The sequence below is a fragment of the Lampetra planeri genome, chromosome 57, assembly GCF_965212315.1.
Source record: "Lampetra planeri chromosome 57, kcLamPlan1.2.h2, whole genome shotgun sequence".
In the NCBI taxonomy this organism is placed as follows: Eukaryota; Metazoa; Chordata; class Hyperoartia; order Petromyzontiformes; family Petromyzontidae; genus Lampetra; species Lampetra planeri.
The window spans coordinates 4,497,019-4,520,535 of NC_136163.1; the positions used below are offsets into that span (position 1 = coordinate 4,497,019).

The window sequence follows — 23,517 nt, forward strand, 5'->3', positions numbered from 1 at the left end:
GGTTGACATAAAAAAAAAATCGCGTGTTTATACCAGTTGTGCTTTCGGCACCTTGTTGTGTGACGAAGAATCCTTGCCCGAGTCTCGCAGAGCACAGTGCGGCCCCGTGTGCCAAATAGCGGTCCAAAACATCCTTGAAGTGGCCTTTAACATTATTTTTACACGAGAACTACCCGGCACGGCCTTGCTCTGGTTTCTGCCGACCGTGAAAACGCAACATCGCTGTCTCTTCGCCGAGGAATGAGCCCACGCAGCCACCTGCCCAGTGCAGATGGCAAGTCTTTTTTGTCTCGTTCGCCAGTGCCAGTGGGTGGGAAGTCTCCTTTTACCAGATATATTTTTTTTATTTTGACGAGGTGGTCGTAGGAGATTTACCCGGGGAATATTAGCTGTCCCGAGTTTCTCAGTCTTCTTTCGTACGGCTGATGTAGATGCAGAACAGCGACTACAATTTCACATCCAGTTGGTCAAGCCAGACATCCGCGTCAGAAGTAAGCGGAGTGTAGTCGCTGTGATGTCTTCTTCGTTTTTGTGGATCGCGGAATTGCGCCATTGCGTCATTAAACGTCGTACGGTCTGTTCTGGATGACCACAGTCGCACACATTTCCTTTTGTGCGTCAGCTATCCGCATCTGCTGCTGCCGCCATGGTTTGTGCAGTGCATGCGACTCGGTGGTCTGTTGCTTTGTGGAAGGGTGGTTCCCCCATGAGCTTCGAGTTTCTCGGTGAGAGGGTGCCCTTTGAGAAGAGGGCTTCCGAGCTCTCGGGGTTCTGGAGGATGAGGCATGGGCCTCGTGGAGGTTCGAGAGGAAAGTGCCGTTTTGCGAGACGCTCGGAGATTGACGTCTGAAAGCGCCGCCGCCGCCGCCGCACGTGCGCTCACTACGCTGGCACGTACAGCCGCTCGCGTGCCCGAGACCTGGTCTACAGAACCGTTCTTGTCCTGCGTGGGTTATTGCTTCGGCACAAGGGCAGCATTAAAATACACAATAGCTGCCCTTCGCCATTTAAGCAGCGGTAACATCTCATCACTTGTGCCAGGCTAGGTGAGCGCCGTCTCAGGTCATGTGATGTGTCGATGGATCGCTGGCAGGGGGTCACGGGACACACCCAGGTGTTATTGGTTACCTGATATGACTGGCAAATGCACTACCTATGCTCCCCACTGTTAACTTGCTTTGTTTTAGCCGCCTGGCTCGATGTTGTTAGCACCAACCACTCCGCTGTTGCTCGATTGCGACTGCTTCAAACTTATCAGTGGCGTCCTTCACAGAAGCCAATCTTGACATCGCTGGTACCAGTTGTCACGATGAAGTCCCCACACCTCCGGTACATACGGCACCGCAAAAGCCCGTTGAGCCTCCTCTTTCCAGGCATGCAGATGGTTGCTGCTTTGGCACAAATACACAATTCGCATGCATACACCACAGCACACTGTTGCACAGTGACCGGGCGTGACATCTGCCTGCCCCGCGATGAAAGGTTGCGGCTGCCACCCACCGCCGTCCCCCCGGGCCAGAGTGCGTTCGCCAAACAGAGCCCCGTGCTCTTGACCGCCCTCCGCCACGCGTGCGCGGGTGTTACGTTTTTCAAATTTATTTTAGTCTCGCTTTATGTCTCGAGCACTTCCCGTGGATGCCTTGTCCCGCCTGAGCAAAGCGGGGGGGTGGCACACACTCGAGGCAGAGGTCGCAACCGGGTGGGTACCCGATACCCGTACTCTACCCGATACCCGGCTACCTGTACCCGGCTGGGTACGGGTACCCGTTTGCGACCCTGGTGCGGCCGGGTACGGGTACGGGTAGACCGTGAGTCACTGGTGAGTAACCGTTTGTCACTCATTTCCCAACGTCTTGTCTCTTCTCACAATTCAAGTTCCTAGAATCAACTCACCCGCGCCTGCAACATGGCTTCATCCCAGAGGTCGCAAACGGGTACGGCCGGGTACGGGTACGGGTACGGGTACCCGTTTGCGACCTCTGACTCGCGGGCGCCGCCGGCCGATTAGCCTTGAGCTGCCCCGAGCTGCGAGCTGCCCCAGCTGCACGGTGTCTCTGCAAGTCCCCGTGGCGATCCAGCAGCCCTTCGTCGCTGATGCTATTTCAGGCTTTCGGTTGTTGGTGTATGCAGAGTCCCCTGGTGCCCGTCTACCTAAACCAGTTGCTCTTAATCTGGGGTGCACGCATCCCCAGGAGGTGCGAGATGCCCTTTCTGGGGGTGTGAGATATGCCAGATTTTTTTTAGAAGGTAAATCGTCAAAAACACGGGCACATAAGTACAACAACTTAGTGTCAAGGCTGCAGTAAAGTTAAAGAGCCACTGACCTAAACAAATCACACGAAGCACGTACAGACTGAAAATAAGCGATTTTAAAACAACGGTTTATTTTTTAAAATTTATATTTTAAATTTTTTGTCCAAATTTTATCCTGGTTGTGCTATTGACGTCGTGAGATGAAGAATTAATTAAAATCTCGGAGCAGCGCATCTCTGTTAGAGAACAGCCCATGGAAGCGGATCTCACAGAGTTCCCTCTTGAGATGCCTTCAGGTTAACTCTGGCCCACACAGGAGGGGGGCAGCACTTTCCCATCGACCCTGTCGCTAAAAGTGTAATATTCAGTCTCATGATAGCCAAAGGAACATATTAAATTCTCATGGCTGCAATTTAGCCAGCGAAGTGTAGAGCCAAATATAATGCGATGGCGTATTTTTGTGTGTGGTCATTGGTGTTCTGGCCGATTCCATCGACTGTGTCAATTCGAAAAACCCTGGTGAATCGTAGGCAGTGGCTGAAACCTGAATTTGAACCAGAGGTCGCAATCGGGTACCCGATACCCGTACCCTACCCGATATCCGGCTACCCATACCCGGCCGGGTACGGGTACCCGTTTGCGACCCTGGTGCGGCCGGGTACGGGTACCGGTAAGGAATCAAAACCCGTTTGCGACCTCTGATTTGAACCTAGGACTTCAACAGTGGCGGCTCAGCCCTCTGATCTCTGAGCCACTTGTCCTCTCAACAGTAGATTGTGAAGGCAAAGTTAATGAAGACTAACAAACAAAATTATCTTGAAGCAAAATGGTGCTTTAAACGTTGGCTTTGACCACGTTGCTCCTACTACTACTACTCCCTTTTGGAATAGTGTCGCGTGATCTTTAATGTCCATTGTGAAGCTGTGGACGGCACACCGTTACATTGCTTATGGCTTTATTTTGGTGATTTCGAAAAGTTTTTTGGTTTGGCCATGTTTGTTTGTTGTAGTACGGAGTTAGAATGATGAATTTAATCTAAGTTGTCTTGTAGTTGTTGTTGTTTGACTTGCATCCCACTGGGATTTTTGCACAGCGTTGGTGTACGGTGCTTTTTCTGGAAGACTTTGCAGTTTTTTCCTGGATTTTTTCTGTTTGCGTGTAGTCACTTTAAGATGTTTTCTTGTTCATGTTTTTGTTTTTTGTTTGTTGCGGTTGCACCCGATTCAAGAGCCGAATGGCTCACAGGGCTATACCTAATAAATGAAACTGAACCGAACGCCACTGTTTAATCCACGTGGCATCATTAACCAGGGGCGGCCGCCTGGACTTGAACCGCTAACGTTTGCGACAAGCGTCGCCGGCCGCCCGTCTTGAAAGTGATTTCTTTTGCACGAGCGGCAAGCGCTCCGATTGGCCGGCCGGGTGGGGGGTGACTCTGAAGTCAAGACGCCAACGGCATCTTTGTCCGACGTCGGTCGGACGCGTTGTTAATCGTCGCGGCGACGAGGAGGAGGAGGAGAGATGATAAATAGGTGAAAGCTGGCTATGGCGTGCCTACGTGACTTTACCGAAAAAACCTAAGAATATGAATTATTGCAGTCACGAAAGCTTCAAATCTAGAATTATGGCGTGCCTTCTTGTAAAGGTCGACGCGGGGGTCGTTCGGAGGTTAGCGCGATGAACCGGCACGACCGAGATCATCATCGGCACCTTTAATCATTTATCGTGCTGGGTGCACAACGCAAGTTAACATTTAACATTGAATTGCATTTTCGTACATACGTATGTTGAGCTTATTTTCGCACTGTACGTAGCCAACCGTGCTGATCGGTGATGCGGGGTAAAGACAAGAAACTAAACACAATAAGTAGTTCTCAAGAAATGAGTGTTCAATCGAGATGACACCAAGTATTATTGAAATGTAATGAACAAGATGTGAAATGCAGCGCGTTGTGCTGCTTTTTGTGTTCAGTTTGTTGACCTTCCCCCGTGCCTCCGATTAAGCACGGTTGGCTACGTATGTGGCGTATAGAAGTTAAACGTACACACATACGTTGTATCGACGGGACGGCACATATCACGTCGCGTCTTCCGGCAGGCGACCCTGGCCGAGCCGGCAAAAGGGTCACCGACTTACGAGCGCCGCGTTGTCAGAAGCTGACCGCGCGCGTGCGTCTGCGTGCGTCTGCGTGCATCTGCGTGCGTTTGTCCGCCTTTGCAGACTTGACGGCATGCACCAACGAGATCAACGTGAGCATCCCGCAGCTGGCCGACACGCTGTTCGAGCGCGCCGTCAACAGCAGCTGGGTGGTGGTGTTCAAAGCGCTCGTCACCACGCACCACCTCATGTGCTACGGGAACGAGGTACGGGGGGGAGGGGGGATGCGAGTGGCTCCTCTGCGTGGGAAAGTGGCGATTCCGTCGAGTTCGACGCGGTACCTTGAACTGACTAAGACGAAACTATTTCTCTTTTACCTGGCTATCATAAATGAATCGGACTCTTTGTCTAGACTGGAGGAACCTGATGAGCTATGAAGCTCTTTGTCACTGATGTCCAGTAGGGGCACGGGGTCGGAAAATTTACAGCAATGATACAACAACCGATGGGAAAGGTGAGCAGGTCACTAAAAAACTAATAAAATGAGGTCAAGTATGCAAGTACAAATTGAAAAAGTGGAGACATTCCTGTTGATTTTTTCACAACAAATGCAGGCTTGGGCAAGGCAGCAAAACAACAACAGCATCAGTCTCGGACCACAGCAAGACAACACACAGTCCCATCAATACAATTGAACATTAAAATTGAAATATCGATACACGGGCATTGTTCAAAGTTATGAATCACATTTGCAAATATGGTTATAATAAATGTGGTTATATCCAGCAATCTAAAATGTATGTTTATTCTAAATGTATAGGGAAAAACCAGAGGACCCGGAGAAAATTTTACGCAACCACAGGGAAAGAGAGAGACACGCAAACTCCAAATAAACAGCAGGTGTCAGGGGTCGGGTTTTAACCCACGACCTCCTCTGTACCAGGCGAGGTACTTAACATCTCCTAGCCACCGTACCGTTGACCTGTGCTCGGTTGCATAAAATATCTCGAGTGACATCTGTCACTTGGTTTGAGCAGCAGAGTTGTGCAGTGGTGTACCGCTTGTGCCTCACAGCAAGGAGCGCCTGGGTTCGATAGCCGACTCGGTGCGTCTTTCTGTGCGGCGTTTGTACGTTCTCTCCCTGTTTCCTTCAGGCTTTTCTGCTTTCCTCGCTGAGCTATTACAAAAAAAAACATACACTCTTAATTGGAATTGACCAGACATCAATGCTAAAAATTGTCATGATTCTGGGTCGTGATTCCATTCAGGAATCGCGTAGTTTTTCATCGAGCTCTCCAGAGCCCCCTCTCGTGGAAGCCCCATCTGCCAACAGCGGCATGAGCTGGCAGTTGCAGGGCTGCACCTTTTATCCTCCTGCACTATTCTCAGGACAACAAGAGGGCCCCATTCAATTGTTTAAAAGCGTCTTGTAATTTTCTTATATCGCGATAATCGCCGGGTCGCGATATTGACGATCGAGGTTGGGTATCGTTAAAAAAATAATAAAAATTGTCGCGGCAAGCTTGGTGACGGCCGCTCCCGTTTTATCGTGCAGCGCTTCATCCAGTACCTGGCCTCCAGGAACACCCTGTTCAACCTGGCCAACTACGTGGACAAGAGCGGCGTCCAAGGTAAGGGGCCGGTGGGGTGGGTGGGCAGCCGCGTTCTCGTTGCGTGCGGTGGGGGGGCGGGGCAGGGCAAGACGCCCCCCCCCCCCCCCCCCCCGTGCGCGCGTGTGGGACTTCGTCACCTTCAACTTCTTCTTTCGCAGCGCACGTCGCCGACCGTGCTCATGGGTCGTCTCCCACCTCGCACGCCGTTGTTCTGTGGCGCCCGGGGCCCACCTGTATGTATGTTGAGCTTCTTTCGCACCGTACGTAGACAACCGTGCTAATCGGAGGTGCGAGTATGTGTGTGTGTGCATGTGTTGAACTTTTCTCGCACCGTACGTAGCCAACCGTGCGAATCGGAGGTGCGAGTATGTGTGTGCGTGTGTTTGTTGAACTTCTCTCGCACCGTACGTAGACAACCGTGCGAATCGGAGGTGCGAGTATGTGCGTGCGTGCGTTTGTTGAACTTCTCTCGCACCGTACATAGACAACCGCGCTAATCGGAGGTGCGAGTATGTGTGTGCGTGTGTGTGTTGAACTTCTCTCGCACCGTACGTAGCCAACCGCGCTAATCGGAGGTGCGAGTATGTGTGTGCGTGCGTGTGAACTTTTCTCGCACCGTACGTAGCCAACCGCGCTAATCGGAGGTGCGGGGCAGCTCAGTGATTTCAGATGAACGCGTGTGCTTGTGTCAGACCGCGGATTTGTTACTTTGTATTTTTTCCAGAGCTTGTCCTTTTGATGTTTGACTGGGTTTGAAACGACACATCGCGTATCTCGTTGCTTCAATTAGTTGCGAAAATCGTTCTTCAACCGACCGGTGTTCGAGACGCAGCAATAATAATTGGCGTGTGGACGCGCCTGTGCACCGCACGACATTCGTTTGTTTGGCTTTGTCGGCTGGTGGAGGGCTTCCAATGCCACTGATTTGGTCAGATCGTGAAGGCGTTCGAATCCAAAGGGGCCACCCGTGATTTCACCGGGGGCTCGAGTTAAGTGAGTCGATGGGATCAGTCCACTCACCAACGACTTCCTTGGGCTGCGTTGGAGCTCTGAGAATTAAACTTGTACATGACTGTCATGCGACGAACATTAACCTCGTTGGCAGGGCGGATGGGAAGGTGTTTGCCCCCACCGCGCACCCCTGATGTGTGCACCAGAGGTCGCTTGAAGGAATTTCAGAGGTAGCTCTGTACTTCTTTGGGCCGTTGGGTAGCAAAAATAGTTGCTGTCCGAGAGAAGATTGGAATTGGATACCTTGGGCTCGTGGCATAACACCGATTGCGTATTCGGGATATAATTGTGGAAAATAATTTTGTAAAAAAAAAACAACTTTAATGATGTCACGTGGTCTGGAGGGAGAAACCAGCGACTGTAATACAAATTAATTTAATACCCCGTAACCAAATGTACCGAAACTGAAACCTGAAAAACATTTAATTAAAGCCGCTCGCAGTGCGGGTGGGAAGCGTGGTTACGTGTAACTCGAATAACCCCGATTGCCCACGCTCCACGCCGACTGTCGATGTCCACCCTGGGGTCCGCGCTCGCTCACGCCACGTCAGCGGTGTTACCCGCGGCACGCACACAGAGCTCAGTTCATTCGCGCGCGGCCTTGGTGGGTGGGGGGGGGTGCGGCCAGTTAGCGCCACACCTGGCGCTAGTCCGGCCGACACAATGTTGTTCCTGTGTGCCCGGCGGCCGTGCCTGACCGGCGGGCCAAGTGGCACGACGGCGTAGGGCCGTCTCCGGCGAGCAATTTTGGCGGCGGTGCGAGGGTGCGGCCAACCACGCCCTCGCAAGTCGCCGCCGCCGCCGCCTCTGCGGAGTCGTGTTATTAATCGGGCGGCCGCTAGCGGGCGGCTCGAGTTGCGTGGCAAGGGGGGAGGGTGGTGGGCGAGGAGGGGGGGGGGACTAAAGAAATAAAAAAGACAACGCGCCAATAAAAAACAGATGCGGTTGACGTCGGTGAGCTTGGATTGGATTTTTGTTTGGTTTAAAGCAGCGACGAAGACATTTTTTGGTGACCCTTGTTGCAGGGTCAAAGCTGCCTCCAAGTAATTATTTGATTGGCGGCAGGTCGCTCGTTCTCCTCTGCTGCCCCCACTAACCCCCCCTCCCCCACCAGTGATCTGTGGCGTCCACTCCCTGTCCCCGTTCAAATCTACAAGTGTGTGGGACGTGTGTGTGTGTGCGCGCTGGTGCCTGATGAGGTCTACTCTGACTTATATTGGTGCCTGGTGCGGTGCGTAAACATCGTCCCCACGCAGACAAACACTGCCGTGTACGGTGCTGGCTACATCGCTGTTTGTGTGCAGTGCCAGCCTTAATAGGTGCTCACTAACAGCACTTGCGTGAACGTTCAATGTAGGACCGCACGGTTGAGCTTTGTTGTTTGCTGGAGTGTGTGTTGGTGTGTAAAGTACTGTGATTGTTGTAGGTTTTTTTTGTGTTGTGCATATGTGTTGACAATTATACGTATGTACGTTGAACTTCTTTCGCACTGTACATAGCCAAGCGTGCTAATCGGAGGTCCGGGGGATGAACAACGAAGGACAATTTGAATAACAATGCGTTTTGTTATTGGCTGTGTACATTGTGGTGGATGTGAATGCACGCGGATTTGTATCCGATTTGTGCCGTGTTATTTGCACGTAAACGAATAGCCACGCGCGCTTTTGCATTGGTGGGGTTAATGTGGGTGTGCGTGCGTGTCGTGGTGGGGACGCGTGTGTTGCGGATGCATGCTGCTGCGTGTTCGCTCGTGAGTGTATGTACGAACTGTACATCTCTGAAAAAGAGCTTCATAGCTCATCGGATTTCTCCAGTCTAAATAAGGATTCTGATGTACGTTGAACTTCTTTTGCTCTGTCCGTAGCCAGGGAACGTGTGTGTTTTGTGTCTCGTTGCGCGGGGGCACGTCACTTTACAGAGGCGCGCGGCTCTCCTCGTGTTACAAGCGTGTGGCTTGTGCTGTTATTCGACGGGAGCCACGCGTGTTTTGTGTTAGCGGGTGTGCACGTGCGTGTTGGCGCGCGTATTTAATCGAGGCTCGCTTTTGTGCTTCAGACGTGTGCATATTGCGGTGCAAGTCTACGGAGCACGTCTCTTTTGTGCTGCGTGTTGTTTTCCCGTGTGTGTTATTGTCTTGTTGATGTGCGTATGTGTTTGTAGATGTGTGCTGGTGTTTGACGTGGAAGTTGAAAAGGGACGCGTGTGCTTATTCGTGGGCAGCGGTTGTTGCAAGCGACCCGAGTCCTGGGCCCTCCCCAAGGTCAACTCGGCCTTAAAACGAGTACCTGGTGCGGTGTGTAAACATCGGCGCTGCAGAGGCACAAGTGGCCTCGCGTATTGCTGGCCACCCAATCCCTCATGTGGTCACATACCATCCTTAGTAGGTGCTCGCTAGCAGCACTTGCCCAAACAGTTTGTTTAAGCCTGTACAGGACGTAAGGGGGGGTATCTTTGTCTTTGATGTGTGCATAAGCTAACAGGGACACGCTCTGCTGTGCTGTGTTGTTGTGGTGCCGGGCAGGTTACGACATGTCCACGTTCATCCGGAGGTACAGCAAGTACCTGAACGAGAAGGCCTACTCCTACAGGCAGATGGCTTTTGACTTCACGCGGATAAAGCGCGGGTGAGTGAACGTCACTTGCACCTACCGGTGATAGGCGGATGCTGCCACCATCTCATATCTGTCTCCTCCACATTAAACGTTTTTTTTTTAAACATTCCATGAGCCACATGGCATTCTAGGAGTTCATAATTTTCAGCAGTGTTGGTTATACACAAGAAAAGCTCTGGACCGGTTGCTTGAACCAATGCTGGTGAACTACCCTGATGTTTATAGGATCCTGCCTGTTAGATTTAGATCTCTAGTCGGGTACATCACTGTATACAATACCACAATGTGACTATTTTGTTACGCCTCTATCAGCAATCGCTACGGAGTCCTATGGCCAAATCGCCTGGAATGCGGTCGATTTTTGTCGCATTTCGGAAAGCTTAAAAGGGTGTTCGGGCCTGAACAGCGCTCCGATGGCCGACCACGATGCTCGCCAGGTTGTCGTAGGCGGCTGCAGGGCCGCGTTGTGGTCCCCCAAGAGGCCAGTGCAGCAAAACCCATTGCTCCTACGCTCTCACGTGTGTGCTTCTGGCTCATCGTCGGCAGATTTGGTCCCGTGTCCTTAACCCAGCTCGATCCGAGGGTTGGCTGCGAGATGGACAATCCTACACGACACGGCTCTGTCTTTGGCAGTTCTTGCGACGAGTTGACCCAAGCAGCAGCGTCATGAACCCCATCGTCTTTTCCACGTCGGACGCGGCCTCGCCTCTTGAGCGCCTCTTGAGTGACCGTCTTTAGACGGATTCGAGTTTGTAAAGCCCATCGAGACGGGGAACCTCATTTAAATCACTGGGAACCCTGGGTTCAAATGAAGACAACAACGTGGCACAAATTCAAGTGCACGGGCAAGACAAACACAGAGCGGCCCCACTTGGAGACGTTTCGACGCACAGAATTATCTTCGCACTTCAACCAACCCGCGTTGAACCAGCATGGCGAAGTATAGTCAGACGACCCCCATGACCCGCACCGCATCGGGGGTGACGGGATGCCTTCCTCCAGCGGTGGATTGACTCGAGGGGCCGTACATTCAAAGACCGCGCGCGCGAGGCAAGCGAGCGCTTCTGACGTTTCCCGCGTGGACTCAATCCCGGGTTCTTAAACAACGAAGCGAATGAAAAGTACGCTGCGTGCGCACGTGCCTTCTCGCTGACATCCACCGCCTGTTAGCATTTTTCATCGGCGGACGAGGAGGGGGGAGGGGCCGCCTGCTGCGGGGACGTCCTGTCGATGGCGTTGCCTCATTTTGAAAGTCCGCGGTTGTTGATGACCTCTCCCTTCCTCTCGGGCGCCGCTCCGCAGTGCGCGCGGTGTTGCCCCCCCAGAGGGGGGGGGGGAGCGGTTGTTGGGGGGTCTTATTTTAATGGCTTTAACGTGTGGCGGTCAAATGCCACGCGCTTTGGCAGGCGGGCGGGCGGCCGGAGAGGAAATGCCGTCATCACGGGCGTGCGGATGTGGCTGGGAGCGGGAGGCGCGCACGTGCCCCGCGGCCCTTGGGGGGGGGGGGGGGACGCGGACGCGACGGACAGAGGACAGACGGACGTTATATTGTGCGCTACCGGGCAACCGTTATAATAATAATTCAAAAATAATGTATAACTCGCACGTTTTTTCGACAAGGCGAGAAGACAATTTCTGGCCGTGACACGGAGGCTCGGCGTGCGGGGTGGGGGGGGCGCCTCCTCGTACGAGAGACGCACGAGCGCGACCTTCAACTGCCTCTTGGAAGTGCCGGTAAACGCTTCCCATTCTCAACAGCTGTTGCTGTTGAGAATGGGAAGCGGGGGATGCGATTGCAAATTATTAATAATAATTTGGATTGATAATGCACATTCCGTCCTAGGATCGCTAGTAAACTAGACTATTTTTTTTTTTTACCGGTAAAGGCACACTGAGCTCTGTAGCTTTTTTCAGAAGCGACCTGGACGCAAATGATAGCTCAACGAAGAGGCTTATCACTTGGAAATTTATAGCAGCCAAATACTCTCAACGCATGTTTCTGAATGTTGGGGGAATAAACGGAGGACCCGGAAAAAAATCCATGGGGAGAACCCGCTAACTCCAAATATACAGCAGGCATCAGGGTCGGGATCGAACCCACGACCTGCTGCATACCAGGCGAGGTAGTTAACATCTTGCAGGCGTGGCGCCTGGCAAGATGTTCAGCCGCGGAGAAAGCGGTGCTCTACCAGGACTGTCTTGGTTCAGGGTGCTACGGTGACGAACGAGTGGATGAATGATGTCCTGAGTGCACAGGGCGTTGACTTAGCGCTGCCCGTGTTTGGAGGAGTGACGACCAGATCTCACGTTAGGGGCGGTTGACATTCGGGGGAGAGAACGAGGGAGAGCCGAGTTGAAATAGCTCCAGCAAAGTGGAAACTTCCAGTGTCCAACCATAACGATGTGCTTTTGCGGCCTTCTGGAACGCTCTTCCTTCCGATGTTAGGAAGCCGCTGCAGCTATGCACCTTTAAATCTAGATTGAAAACTCATTTCTCTCTAACTACTTTTTGTTTTTGGGTTGTTGTCCATCCCCCTGCACCTCCGATTAGCACGGTTGGCTACGTGCGGTGCACAACAAGTTCAACATACATACGGTTGCATGTTAAATAATAAATACTTAATATGCACTATGTAATGTATGGCCACGTTGTCAAATGAGAGCGCGGTGCAGAAAAAAAATCTGCTCTACCGTACTTCGATACTCCTGCAGTTTTGCTCCCCGCCCGCACAAACCCCACGCTGACCAGCGTGGTGAAGTATGGTCAAATGACCCCTACGACCCGAGCAAAGTGGAGAGGCCCTCATAATAATAATCGCACTGATATAGTACTTTTCATCAAGGATCCCAAAGCGTTGTACAGGACACAGCAGCAGCAGCAGCAGACACTCAGCATAAAAATAATATTATAAATACGTACGAGGAGCGGATCGACAACAGGGCTGTAAATCCACAAAGGGGGTGGGGGCCTCATCTATGCTGGACCAGCGGGCCCCCAAGAGGCTGGAAACTCAGGGCAGGCTGAGCGCGACGCGGTGATGGGGAAGCGATGACGACAGTGACATCATCATCAGCCCCCCCCCGCACCCCCACCTTGACCTCGATTTGCATATCATTTGTGTCGCGTAATTTTTGCGGGCCTGAATTTATGGAAATGAAGACGCACGTTTTGTATGGTGATCCTTCGTTAGCTTTGTCGAAAGCATTAATAGATTTTGAGATCAATGAAAGCAATGGATTTGGGACGGAAAGAGGAGCAAGTGGTGGTGACCTCCAGGGTGGATCTTTGACCTCCCAGGGTGGATCGTCACTTGTTTGTGAAGGAGGGAGCGAGAGAGAGGGGTACGTGCCTGGGCGCTATTGGCCGCATTCCTCCCTGCCTCGTTTGGACAACATTCTTCTTGTGCCGGTGTCTTTCTCTTTTTTTTTTTCTGCGTTGTGTTTGTTTGCTCTTTGTGTTTGACTGTCAAAATACGGGAGGAAGAAAAAAAACGAACTGACACGCACACGCAGAAAACTCCTGGCCTCAAGTGGGCTCTGAAAGCAGTGTGTGCCCGTGGTCTCAACTAAACTGTTTTAATAAAAAAAAATTGTAGTTTACCAGGTAAGGCCCACTGAGCTAGCTTTTTTTCAGAAGCGACCTGGCCGTCACAAACGATAGCTCAACGAAGCGGCGTATCGCGCGGAAATTTATACCGGCAGCCAAAAACTCTGAACGTGTGATGTTGATTCTAAACGTGGAGGGAAAAACTGGAGGACCTGGAGAAAAATCCACGCGACCACGGGGACAACACGCAACCTCCAAATATACAGCAGCAGGCGTCGGGGGTCTGGATCGAGCCCACGACCTCCTGTATAGCAGGCGAGGTAGTTAACATCTCGCCACTGCGGCGCCCATCGCTGCCAGTGGGATGGCAAAGCTAGAGGCGGTGTGGCGGTTGTCACTGTTTCTCATGTTTCGGTACCCGGGGGGGTGGTGGGGGGAGATGATGTGATGGTTTTGTCGTCCTCATCATGGCTACTGCTGCTGCTACGCCTGCCTTCAGGCTGTTTGTTCCGGCACGGGCAGAACCTCGGGACTTGGCGGAAACGGGTTGGGCCGTGGGTGCATGGGCTGACACAGCATGATGAGAGAGAGTGTGTGGCGAGTGAGGGGTGTACGGTGTGCGAGCATTGTTGCTGTCGGGTGGGTGTGTCCGAGTGAGTGTGTAGTGGTAGTGTGAGTGGAGAGCGGCAGGGGAGTGGTTATCGCGCTGTGCTACGAACCCCGAGTTCGATTCCCTCTCGCGGCCACCAGCACCAGTGACCATTATCTATACCGGTCCTGGGCCTCCCCTAGGGCACCTCTGATTAGCACGATTGACTACATACGATGTGAAATAAGTTCGACATACATAGAAATGAGTACCTGGTGTGACGTGTAAACATCGCCACTCGGAAGACTAAGGCGGGCGGGCGTGGTGCTGGCCAGTTGTCACCTTGTGTGTCTTTGAGGTTTTCATAGGTGCTACTCGCTAACAGCACCTTGCCCCAACAGGCTGTTGAAGGCTACATGGGGGATCTTTGTCTTTTTGTGTGAGTGAACAAGAAAGTGATTGAGTGGGTGAGCAAGCAAGTGACCGAGTGATTGAATAACTGAGGCGAGTTAGATTGCGTGAATGGGTGAGTGAGCGAGTGCCATTGTGAGTGCGCGTGTAAGTGGGTAACTTATTGAGTGACTGGGTGAGTGGTTCAAAGCAGTTGTGTGACTGAGTGAGAAAAAGTGAGTGTGTGAGTGAATGCGATGGCTGAAACTGCTTCTTTTTGGCGAGGCGTGTGATGTTCGCTGGTATTGATGATGTTGCTGCTACTCGCAACTGCTTTTCCAGGTTTGCTCCTAGATTTATTGAATTTCGAGTCCCGCCTGCGGTTGCCTTGGCAGGGTCAGACCAAATGATTTCGCGGGCCAGACGTTCCCCACCCCTGGCCTAAATGAACGAGGGGCGAGTGGGTTGAGTTTGTACGTGTGTGACGGGAGATGGTGGTGTAGTTGCTCGCGCACCGCTTTAACATCTGGCGACCCGAGTCACGGGGAATGATATCGTCGATATCAGTACCCGGCTTGATTGGGCCCCCTCCCTCTTAGGTCGACTCAGCCTTAAATGAGTCCTTGGTGGGGCGTGCGAACATCAAGCCCGTGCTTTGTACAAGTGTGAACCGGCTGCAGTGGGTGACCCAAACCGGGAATGTGACCACTTCTGACATCCAGCGCTGACTGGATGTCGCCGAATCTGGCCAGCGTGCCAGAGTCACAGCCAGCCGGCCACGGGGGGGTTGGGGGAGGTGCCACAAAACTAGCCTTGGCACGATATCCATCATCATTATCATCAGCCATGGATCGATCAATCCACTGCTGGATGAAGGCCTCCCCAAGCGATCGCAATCTCGTTTCCAAGCTGCAGCGCGTACAAAATTCTCTGCCACGTGTCACGGCGGGGTTACCACAACATCCGATCGCGTCCGTCCGGCGCTCGCCGAGTTGCATTGACTTCTGGTTGCCGAACGAACACGTTGTTATCAGGTCGGGCTCGTTACACACAAAGTGCTTGCCACAAAATGAACCACGATACTTCGCTGATCTCGTAAAGGAGCATAAAGCATCATCACGCGAACTCCGGTCATCCTCGCAGCAGCGGCTTTTGGCTGGCCATTGAACAAAGACGGTGGTCCGCGCATCGCACGGCGCTTTCAGATGCGCTTTTGCGGCCACTGGGAGCTATGCACTTTTAAGTCGTGTAGATTGAAAAATGTATTTCGTTAGAAATTGCCTTTTGTGTTTAGTTTGTTATCCTCGGTGCAAAAGAAGTTTACCATACACACATACACACATCTCTCCCATGGTTCTGCGATGCAGCAATCCACCCGACACCTGCGCACGGGCTGCTTTCATCGCTCCATCTCCTCGTTGGACGTACACTTGTTAGATGCCTTCCGCTCTCTGGCGGCCGCTCTGTCGCATCTTGACCACCGTCCATCGTCCCTTCCAGCGACTAGTCTTGCCCATGTCTGTTCAGCTTTTCTCGACCGTGCATTTACTCGCGTGCGCGCGCTCAAACCTCCAAACCACCGTACGTACGTCACATGCGTTGCTGCAAGAGGCCTGTGCGGTAACAGGAGTGACTTGAGGGCGACTCTGAAAGCGGTGTTCCCAGGTCAAAAGTATACCATTCTCTTAATTGCCTGTGGTGTTTTGTGCCACTTAATAATAATTCGGCAACTTGTAACGCGCACAGTTTTTCGCAATCAGAGCGCGACTCGTGCGCGTTCATGAGGGCGCTATGTTTTTACGCCTTGCGATCTTTACAGAACATATCTGACTTGAGTTCACTGCAGGAGTGGCCGACCGACAGACCGTGAAACAGCGATTAGCTGGCAGCTCTGCGTAGACCTGCGGGGTCCGTATCCCCCCCTATTCTCGGACTCCGTTAGTGCAGTTATAATATGCTGGCAGTGGCAGATAAATACCGATCACAGCCTGTTTTAAAGTAGTGGTTGACGTGCTACACTACGAACCAGGCAACCCGAGCTCGATTCCCGCTCGCGACCAACATTGGTGACTAATATCTGAACCGGTTCTGGGCCTCCCCTAGGTCGACTCGGCCTTAAATTAGTAACTGCCGAGGTGTGTAAACACCACGACTAGGGAGACAAAGGCGGCCGGGCATGGCACTGTCCACCCACCCCCTCCCCCCTCCTTGTGTGCCTTTCCAACCAATGATGGGTGTTACTCGCTATAACACAGCACTTGCCCCAACGGTCTTTATTAAAAGGCTGTCCGTTTTGTGTGTGCAGGGTGGAGGGCGTGATGAGGACCATGAACACGGAGAAGCTGCTGAAGACGCTGCCCATCGTGCAGAGCCAGCTCGACGCTCTGCTCGACTTTGAGGTGCGTGGGCATCGGTGGTGGCGGTTGTGTGGTGGCGGTTGTGTGGTGGCGGTTGTGTGGTGGTGGTTGGTGCCATTCATGCACGCGCCGCTGCGACCGACTTTGCGTGCGGATTTCGGAGGAATATGAAGAAACAAAGAAACTTAAACAAATTTTAGGCCCACTGAGCTATTTGGCTCTTTTTCATAAGCGACATGGCTATCACAAATGATAGCTCAACGAAGCGGCTTATCACGTGTAAATTTACAGCGGCCAAATACTCTAAACGCAGACTCGGAGAAAAATCTACGCAACCACAGGAACAGAACATGCAAACTCCAAATTTACGGGCGTCGGGGTTGGGGGTAGAACCCGCGACCTCCTGTTGTATACCTGGCGTGGTAGTTAACATCTCGCCACGGCGGCGTTCACTCTGACGAGGGGCGGCACCGCCGGTGCCCATGAAGCTGCCATTATCTTCTTGGTTCTTTCGGTAAAGTCACGTAGAAGGGAAATAATAAAATAATAAAAATAAAGCATAATAATCAGTTTATTATATTTTAATATTTTATTTTATGATGTTTTATTTTTATTATTTTATTATTTCCCTTCTACGTGACTTTACCGAAAGAACCAAGAAGATGAATCTCTGCAGTCACCAAAGCTTTAAATCGAAATTTAAGCTGCCATTAGTTCGTGCGTTGCGATTCCCGGTTTCAAATTGATAATTGGGCTCAGAAACCCGCCTGTGCAACTGTGCCTTCGTGATCGCGTTGCGCGATAAGAGTGGCGCAGATACCACGTGTAGTCTTTATTATTAGTTTGCGAGTAGGGGGGGAGGTAGGGTGTGGGATTTTGTAGCTGCTCATCCAGAGCTATGAATGCCCTGGTAGTGCATTGTCTTTGTACTGTGCGCCGTATCGCGTTCTCTGGTCTGACAGTTTTTCAGTTTCGGTTTCATTTATTTGGAATAACCCTGTGAGCCATTCGGCTCTTGATTCGGGTGCAACCGCAACAAACAATAAAATTACAAGATACATTTAAAATGTACTGTACGCACATTGAAACACCCCCTACAAAAACAATTACATCTTCCAGCATCATTTGTTTATGCTGCGTACCAAAATGTGCAAAAAATCCCATTTTGATGTTAGATCACAATAACAATCAACTGGTGACACTGGTAAGACTGGGCCCTTTGATGTGTAGCCCAATCAGTTTAAAGAACAGTGCATATATGATCAGAGCATGTTTTGTTTGCATGTTTAACACGGGTACGTGTGGTTCATGCAGACGTGATTCCTTGCAAAAGGTTTCTATTTGGTGTCCGAACATCTTAACACCTGCTGTATTGCCAGAAAGGGCAAAACCTATTCTTACTTTTTCATACATGTGCAGGATGTTTGCTTTAACTGCCTCGGCAACCCTAAGCGCCGTATATCCCATCTCATCTCAACCATTCCATTGCCTTGCTGCAGTCGAGCCAACAAGGATGCCCCAGGGCCACAGCCGTTCCTGTTCATCGCGAGGTGCACACAGCAATGTCTGCCAGGAAGGGGACGATTTTGTTATTTGTTTCTGATGATCAAATAATTTTGCGAGTAGATTAAAATTTTTTTTTTTTACATTTTGCTTGGCACATTTGCGTTGTGATGCCCGACACACGTGGGGCTAACTCGGTTTTCGTTAACGCCACGGGATCTTTAACGTCCACTGCGCCGCGTATTTTACGGCTGATACACCCGCAGCATTAACCAGGGCGGCCGGTGGCCTCGAACCGTGAACCCCCTCTGCAACAAGAGGCTAAAGCGCCACCGCTCGGCCGAGTCATAACTGGACATCGGTAAAAAAGAGCTTCGCAGCTCATCGGATTCCTCCAGCATAAAAAAATATTCTGTTAACTCTCCGACGTAAAGCTTTCGGATTCCTGCCTTGCCGAGCGTGCGCGGTTTGGCGGGGTTCTGCCAATCGACGGCGCACTAAGACCCCCCCGCGTGGCCGGCACGCTGCGTCATGTAGCGCCACGGTGACCCCCCCACCCACCCCACCCCCCACTGCCGGCGCCTGGCGGGGGGTGGGGAAAGACCAGGGAGCTGTAAACTCCCTTGCGAGTTCCCAACACGCCCGTTCCATTAGCGGACGGAGAGAAAGCCGACCGACCTTGCGATGCCTAACGTGCGCGCGGAGGCTTTTACGAGCACCACAGGCGCGGCAGCCCGCGGTTACCGTGAGCCGCCGTGGCCCTAACCTCGTGATTAATTAATGCTCGTCGAGTCCAGAGGTGGCCTCGGGAGGGAGCGTGTGCGTGCGTGCGTCTAGGTCGGAATGGGATCTTGTCTCGGATAAAATTAGCTCACGTGTTTTGTGTCCTGTGGGGGGTGTGTGTGTGCTCTGTATCCATAATTAACAAAGATGCCCCGTGTCATCTACACAGTCTGTTGGACCAAGTATTGTTGGCGAGCACCTATTATAAGGCTGGAACAGCCTCACGAGGGAGGTAAACTGCCAAATTTTTAAACTGCCCGCTAATTGCTTAATAGGGGCTTATTATACATAGCCATCGTCAAAACCTCTACTGGCAAGACAAATGCCCCAGGTCATTCTTGAAAATTACACTGATCCCGCCTACCCGAGTTCTCTGCTGGATAAACAAAATAAACTTGAACTTGATTTTCCATAAAGATTGTTTCCCTCTGGCCACCGAGGAGTGGCTGGGACAGAGCGATGAAGGCCGAGCGGACCCAGGCCGTGGCCGTCGATCCGGGAACGGCCCAGGTCCGTCGCTGGGCCGCTGAGTTGGCTTTGCGCGTGGCCATCACGACGGAGCGCGAGTCTGGCCTACCGAGACCTGACCCCCCCCCCCCGCCCCCCCCGCCCTCCCTCTTGTGGTCACGTGTGCGCACAGGTGACGCCCAACGACCTGACGAACGGGGTCATCAACTCGGCCTTCATGCTGCTCTTCAAGGACCTCATCCGTCTCTTCGCCTGCTACAACGACGGCATCATCAACCTCCTCGGTGCGCACACGCCCCCCCCTCCGTCCATTCCTTCCTTTCGTCTCCCGTCGACGTTCTGGGGCTGCGCTGCACGAAAAGACTTGAGGGCAAAGCTTGCCCTTTCAGTTTTCAGTTTAATTTATTTGGTATAGCCCTGTGAGCCATTCGGCTCTTAAATCTGGTGCAACCGCAACAAACAAAAAATCTAAAATATGAACAAGAAAATATCTCGAAGTGACTATGCGCAAACAGAAAAATCCAGGAAAATACTGCAAAGACTTCCAGAAAAAAAAGCACCGTACACCAACGCTGTGCAAAAATCCGTGTACAGACAGTCTTCGACTTGCGCACTCAGTTCGTTCCTGGTACCCCTTCGTAAGTCAGAACACAGTAATCTTCTGTATTTAAATGCCCACACGCGCACAAACCCTCGCTCCTAGGACAAGGCTGACTCCTTAACATCTCTCGGAGGGTTGCTCAGCCGATCAAAATAGTGCCGCTGTTCAATTTGCCCGTTTAACACGCAGGCTTTCCCGACAAATATCATCCATAATATAGGTTTGTTTTTTTGGTTTAGATCGCATAAATATAAATGTGTTGTTAAAGCTGTCACCACCCGACACAGCCAATCAGTCAGGTTTGTCACGTAAACAGAACGTGTCCAATTCGTTACTAGTACAGCACACCGGTGTGTTGGAGAGCAAATCCACAACATTTACAATCCGAACACGACGTTTCTCCAGTAATAACAACCGGCATCATCAGGCGACAGCCAGATTTGTCAGTGAGAGTTCGCGTTTTAAGTCGATGTAAGTAATAAAAAAATGAATGAAAGCTGGTTCGTAAGTGCGTGTGTTTTACTGTACCTGAATAGGCTCTCGTCAACAGCAACTGGCCCAGCGTTGTGTCCAGGCTTACGCGGGTTGTTGCGGTGGGCGGTGGTGGTTGTCTCTGCGGTTGTGGCTCTGCAGAGAAGTACTTTGAGATGAACAAGAAGAATTGTAAAGAGGCGCTGGACCTGTACAAGAAATTCCTCACGCGCATGACACGCGTCTCAGAGTTCCTCAAGGTTGCCGAGGTGAGGTCCGCACGTACGCACGCACGCACAGATGCACATGTGCATCATTTGAGGCCTAGTTGACCTCGGAGAGGCCGAGGACCTGTTCAGATAATCGTCACTGGTGTTGGCCATGAGCGGGGAATCGAACCCTGGCCGCCGGGTTTGTAGAGCAGCACGCACACACGCAAATATGCGTGTGCATACACACACATCTGCGTGTGTGGGTACACGCATCTGCGTGTGTGGGTACACGCATCTGCGTGTGTGGGTACACGCATCTGCGTGTGTGGGTACACACACACACATCTGCGTGTGTGGGTACACACACACACACCTGCGTGTGTGGGTACACACACACACACATCTGCGTGTGTGGGTACACACACACACATCTGCGTGTGTGGGTACACACACACACATCTGCGTGTGTGGGTACACACACACATGCACACGAGCCGAGTAACGCCCGTTGCGCTTCGTGTCGTTGCAGTGCGTCGGCATCGACAAGGGCGACATCCCCGACCTAACGCAGGTAACGAACGACTCCGCGTGTGTCACATCCTCTGCATCCCCATTGGACGTTAAAGATCCTCTGGCGCTGTTCAAGAAAGAGTAGGCCATGTGTGTGCCGGCGTCACGGTCTCAGCTTGATAGATTTGTGTCCGCAGTAACTTTTTTTTTTCCAAAAGTATTTTGTGAACAAGACGATTCGGGTACACGGAGGATATGAAAGGGGGTTGACACCACCACAAGCACATTACGGATTACAATGCAATGGGACTCACCTGTCTAAAACTGCTCTGATACCCCTGTAGAAGAAGAAACAGGGGGGGGTAGGGGGGATTGCCTGAATGCCCGAATGAATGCTCTTAAGAATAAATGCCCACTGGAGAAGAGAGAGTGAAAGGGTTACATGTTTGTTTGTAAGCTTCCTCCCCACGTGCACAGTTACTTGTTAACCCTTTCCCGTTGTGATGACGGACGTGTTCGTCATCGCAACGGGATCGGAAGAAAAAATTAAATAACTTTATCGGTGCCGAGGATCCCACAAGGCCACGCGGGAGGGCGTGCGGCACAGCTTGGCGCCCGCTGTCGTAGGGTGCGGTCGTGTCGCTACGGTTCCCTGCGGCGAGTACAACGCATTTAAAAACAGCGGCGCTGTGCCTCTCCAAGTAAAATTAATGCCGAGCCGCTTGCGCGTTCAGAGATTCGGCGGTGAGCGGGAACCCCCCCCCCCTCCCACTCCAACCCTGCAAACTTGCAGACGCCTCAGAACAGGAGAGGGTTAATTGGGAGGACTCATCGCGGCGTCGCGCTCCCTACTGGCGGACTGCACACGGGGACAGCTGCCCCTGGGTTGTCCCCTTGGCTCGATGGCAGCAGGGTGAAGGGAATGCTTGCGATGAGATGGGATGTTTCCGAGGTTGCTGCGACATTTCAGCAAGCACCCTCTCAAGGCAAATTCTTGTTAAGTCAATTGAGAGTTCGGCTGGAGCGAAAGACCCTGCTCCTTTTTTAAAACACTTATTTTTAACATAATATATATGTGTGTGTCTCTTAACTGCGATTCTGAAATATGTCACCGTTAGGTTTAATGTTGGGTTAGAAACGCCAACGTCTGTGCTCTCCAGTTTCCTGGGTGAAAAGTGGGGTAAGTTTTTACCCAGTCACGTCCAGCTGGCTCAACAAACTTAAACTAAACAACGCCACGGCCCCGTCCGGATCGGGATTGCGACCTCCCGACCTTTGTTTGCGTGACGCCGCAGCGGCTTTACGTGCGATGGTGCGTTGACCTCTCTCGCGCCCACACCAACTCGTCTGTCCATCCGTCCGTCCGTCGTGCAGGCTCCCAGCAGCCTCCTGGACGCCCTGGAGCAACACCTGGCCTCGCTCGAGGGAAAGAAGACCAAGGACGCACCTATGACCGCCAGCAGGTGTGTGCATGCGTGCGTTTGCACGCCGTCCGTGACCCTTGTACGTGTGTACGTATGTTGAACTTCTTCCGTGCCATACGTAGCCATACCGTGCTAATCGGAGGTCCGGGGGGAAAGAAATTTGTTTTCAATCTAGATGATTTAAAGGTGCGTGGCTCCCAGTGGCCTTCTAATATCGGAACGGAAGATCGTTCCAGACGGCCCCTCTGAAAAAGCGTGCGATGCAGTGACCGTCTTTGTTCGATGGCCAGCCAAAAGCCGCTGCTGTGAGGATGACCGGAGTTTGCGGTGTGTAAACATCGCCACTGGGGAGATGAAGACCCTCGTGCGCCATGCCGGCCTTCACAGCTGCTACTCGCTAGCAGCACTTGCCCCAACAGTCTGTTCAAGGCTATAACGGGGGGTTGGGGGTCTTTGTACGTGTATGTTTAGAGAGTATTGTGATGGATTGCGACCTGCGTCGCTAACCCGGCCATCCGAGTTCGATTCCTGCTCACAGCCAACATCGTTGACGAATATTATAAAACAAGGTCCTGGACTCATCTTCTTGGTTCTTTCGGTAAAGTCACGTAGAAGGGAAGTAATAAAATAATAAAAATAAAACATAATAAAATAATAAAATAAAATAAACCGAAAGGTCCTGGACCTTCCCTAGGTCGACTCAGCATTCAATGAGTACCTGGTGCGGTATGTAAACATCAGCAACCGCCCTTGTGGTACCATTATCGGCCTTCATTGGTGCTCGCTAACAGCACTTGCCCCAACAGTCTGTCAAGCCTACGCGGGGGATCTTCGTCTTGTGCGCGTGTGACTCTTTGCAGCCGCAGCACGAGCCTGTCGACGGCCGTGTCGGCGTTGTCCACCACGGGGATGTCGCTGAGCCGCGTGGACGAGCAGGAAAGGCGGGCGGCGTTGGACGAGGAGCAGGCGCGGCTCAACGCCCTCAAGGTGCCGTGTGCCGGACGCCGCGAGAGTTGTCGGCATTTTCCGCCAGCGTCTGCGTCGATTGCATCGCAAATCTGTCTCGACGGTTTCT

The 23,517-nt window shown here is 52.1% G+C and overlaps 1 protein-coding gene across 6 annotated transcripts in view; it reads left to right on the forward strand.

The window, feature by feature from the left end:
* Positions 1 to 23,517, forward strand: part of LOC144735870 (phosphatidylinositol-binding clathrin assembly protein-like) — a 65,091-nt gene that overhangs the window by 13,964 nt on the left and 27,610 nt on the right. For all 6 annotated transcript variants that reach the window (XM_078618431.1, XM_078618436.1, XM_078618430.1 and 3 more), the window contains exons 2-10: positions 4,475 to 4,617; positions 5,907 to 5,982; positions 9,497 to 9,599; positions 16,419 to 16,512; positions 19,397 to 19,508; positions 20,459 to 20,565; positions 21,038 to 21,079; positions 22,393 to 22,481; positions 23,303 to 23,429. In XM_078618431.1, coding sequence (XP_078474557.1) covers positions 4,475 to 4,617; positions 5,907 to 5,982; positions 9,497 to 9,599; positions 16,419 to 16,512; positions 19,397 to 19,508; positions 20,459 to 20,565; positions 21,038 to 21,079; positions 22,393 to 22,481; positions 23,303 to 23,429 — 893 coding nt within the window. The remainder of the gene's footprint in view (positions 1 to 4,474; positions 4,618 to 5,906; positions 5,983 to 9,496; positions 9,600 to 16,418; positions 16,513 to 19,396; positions 19,509 to 20,458; positions 20,566 to 21,037; positions 21,080 to 22,392; positions 22,482 to 23,302; positions 23,430 to 23,517) is intronic.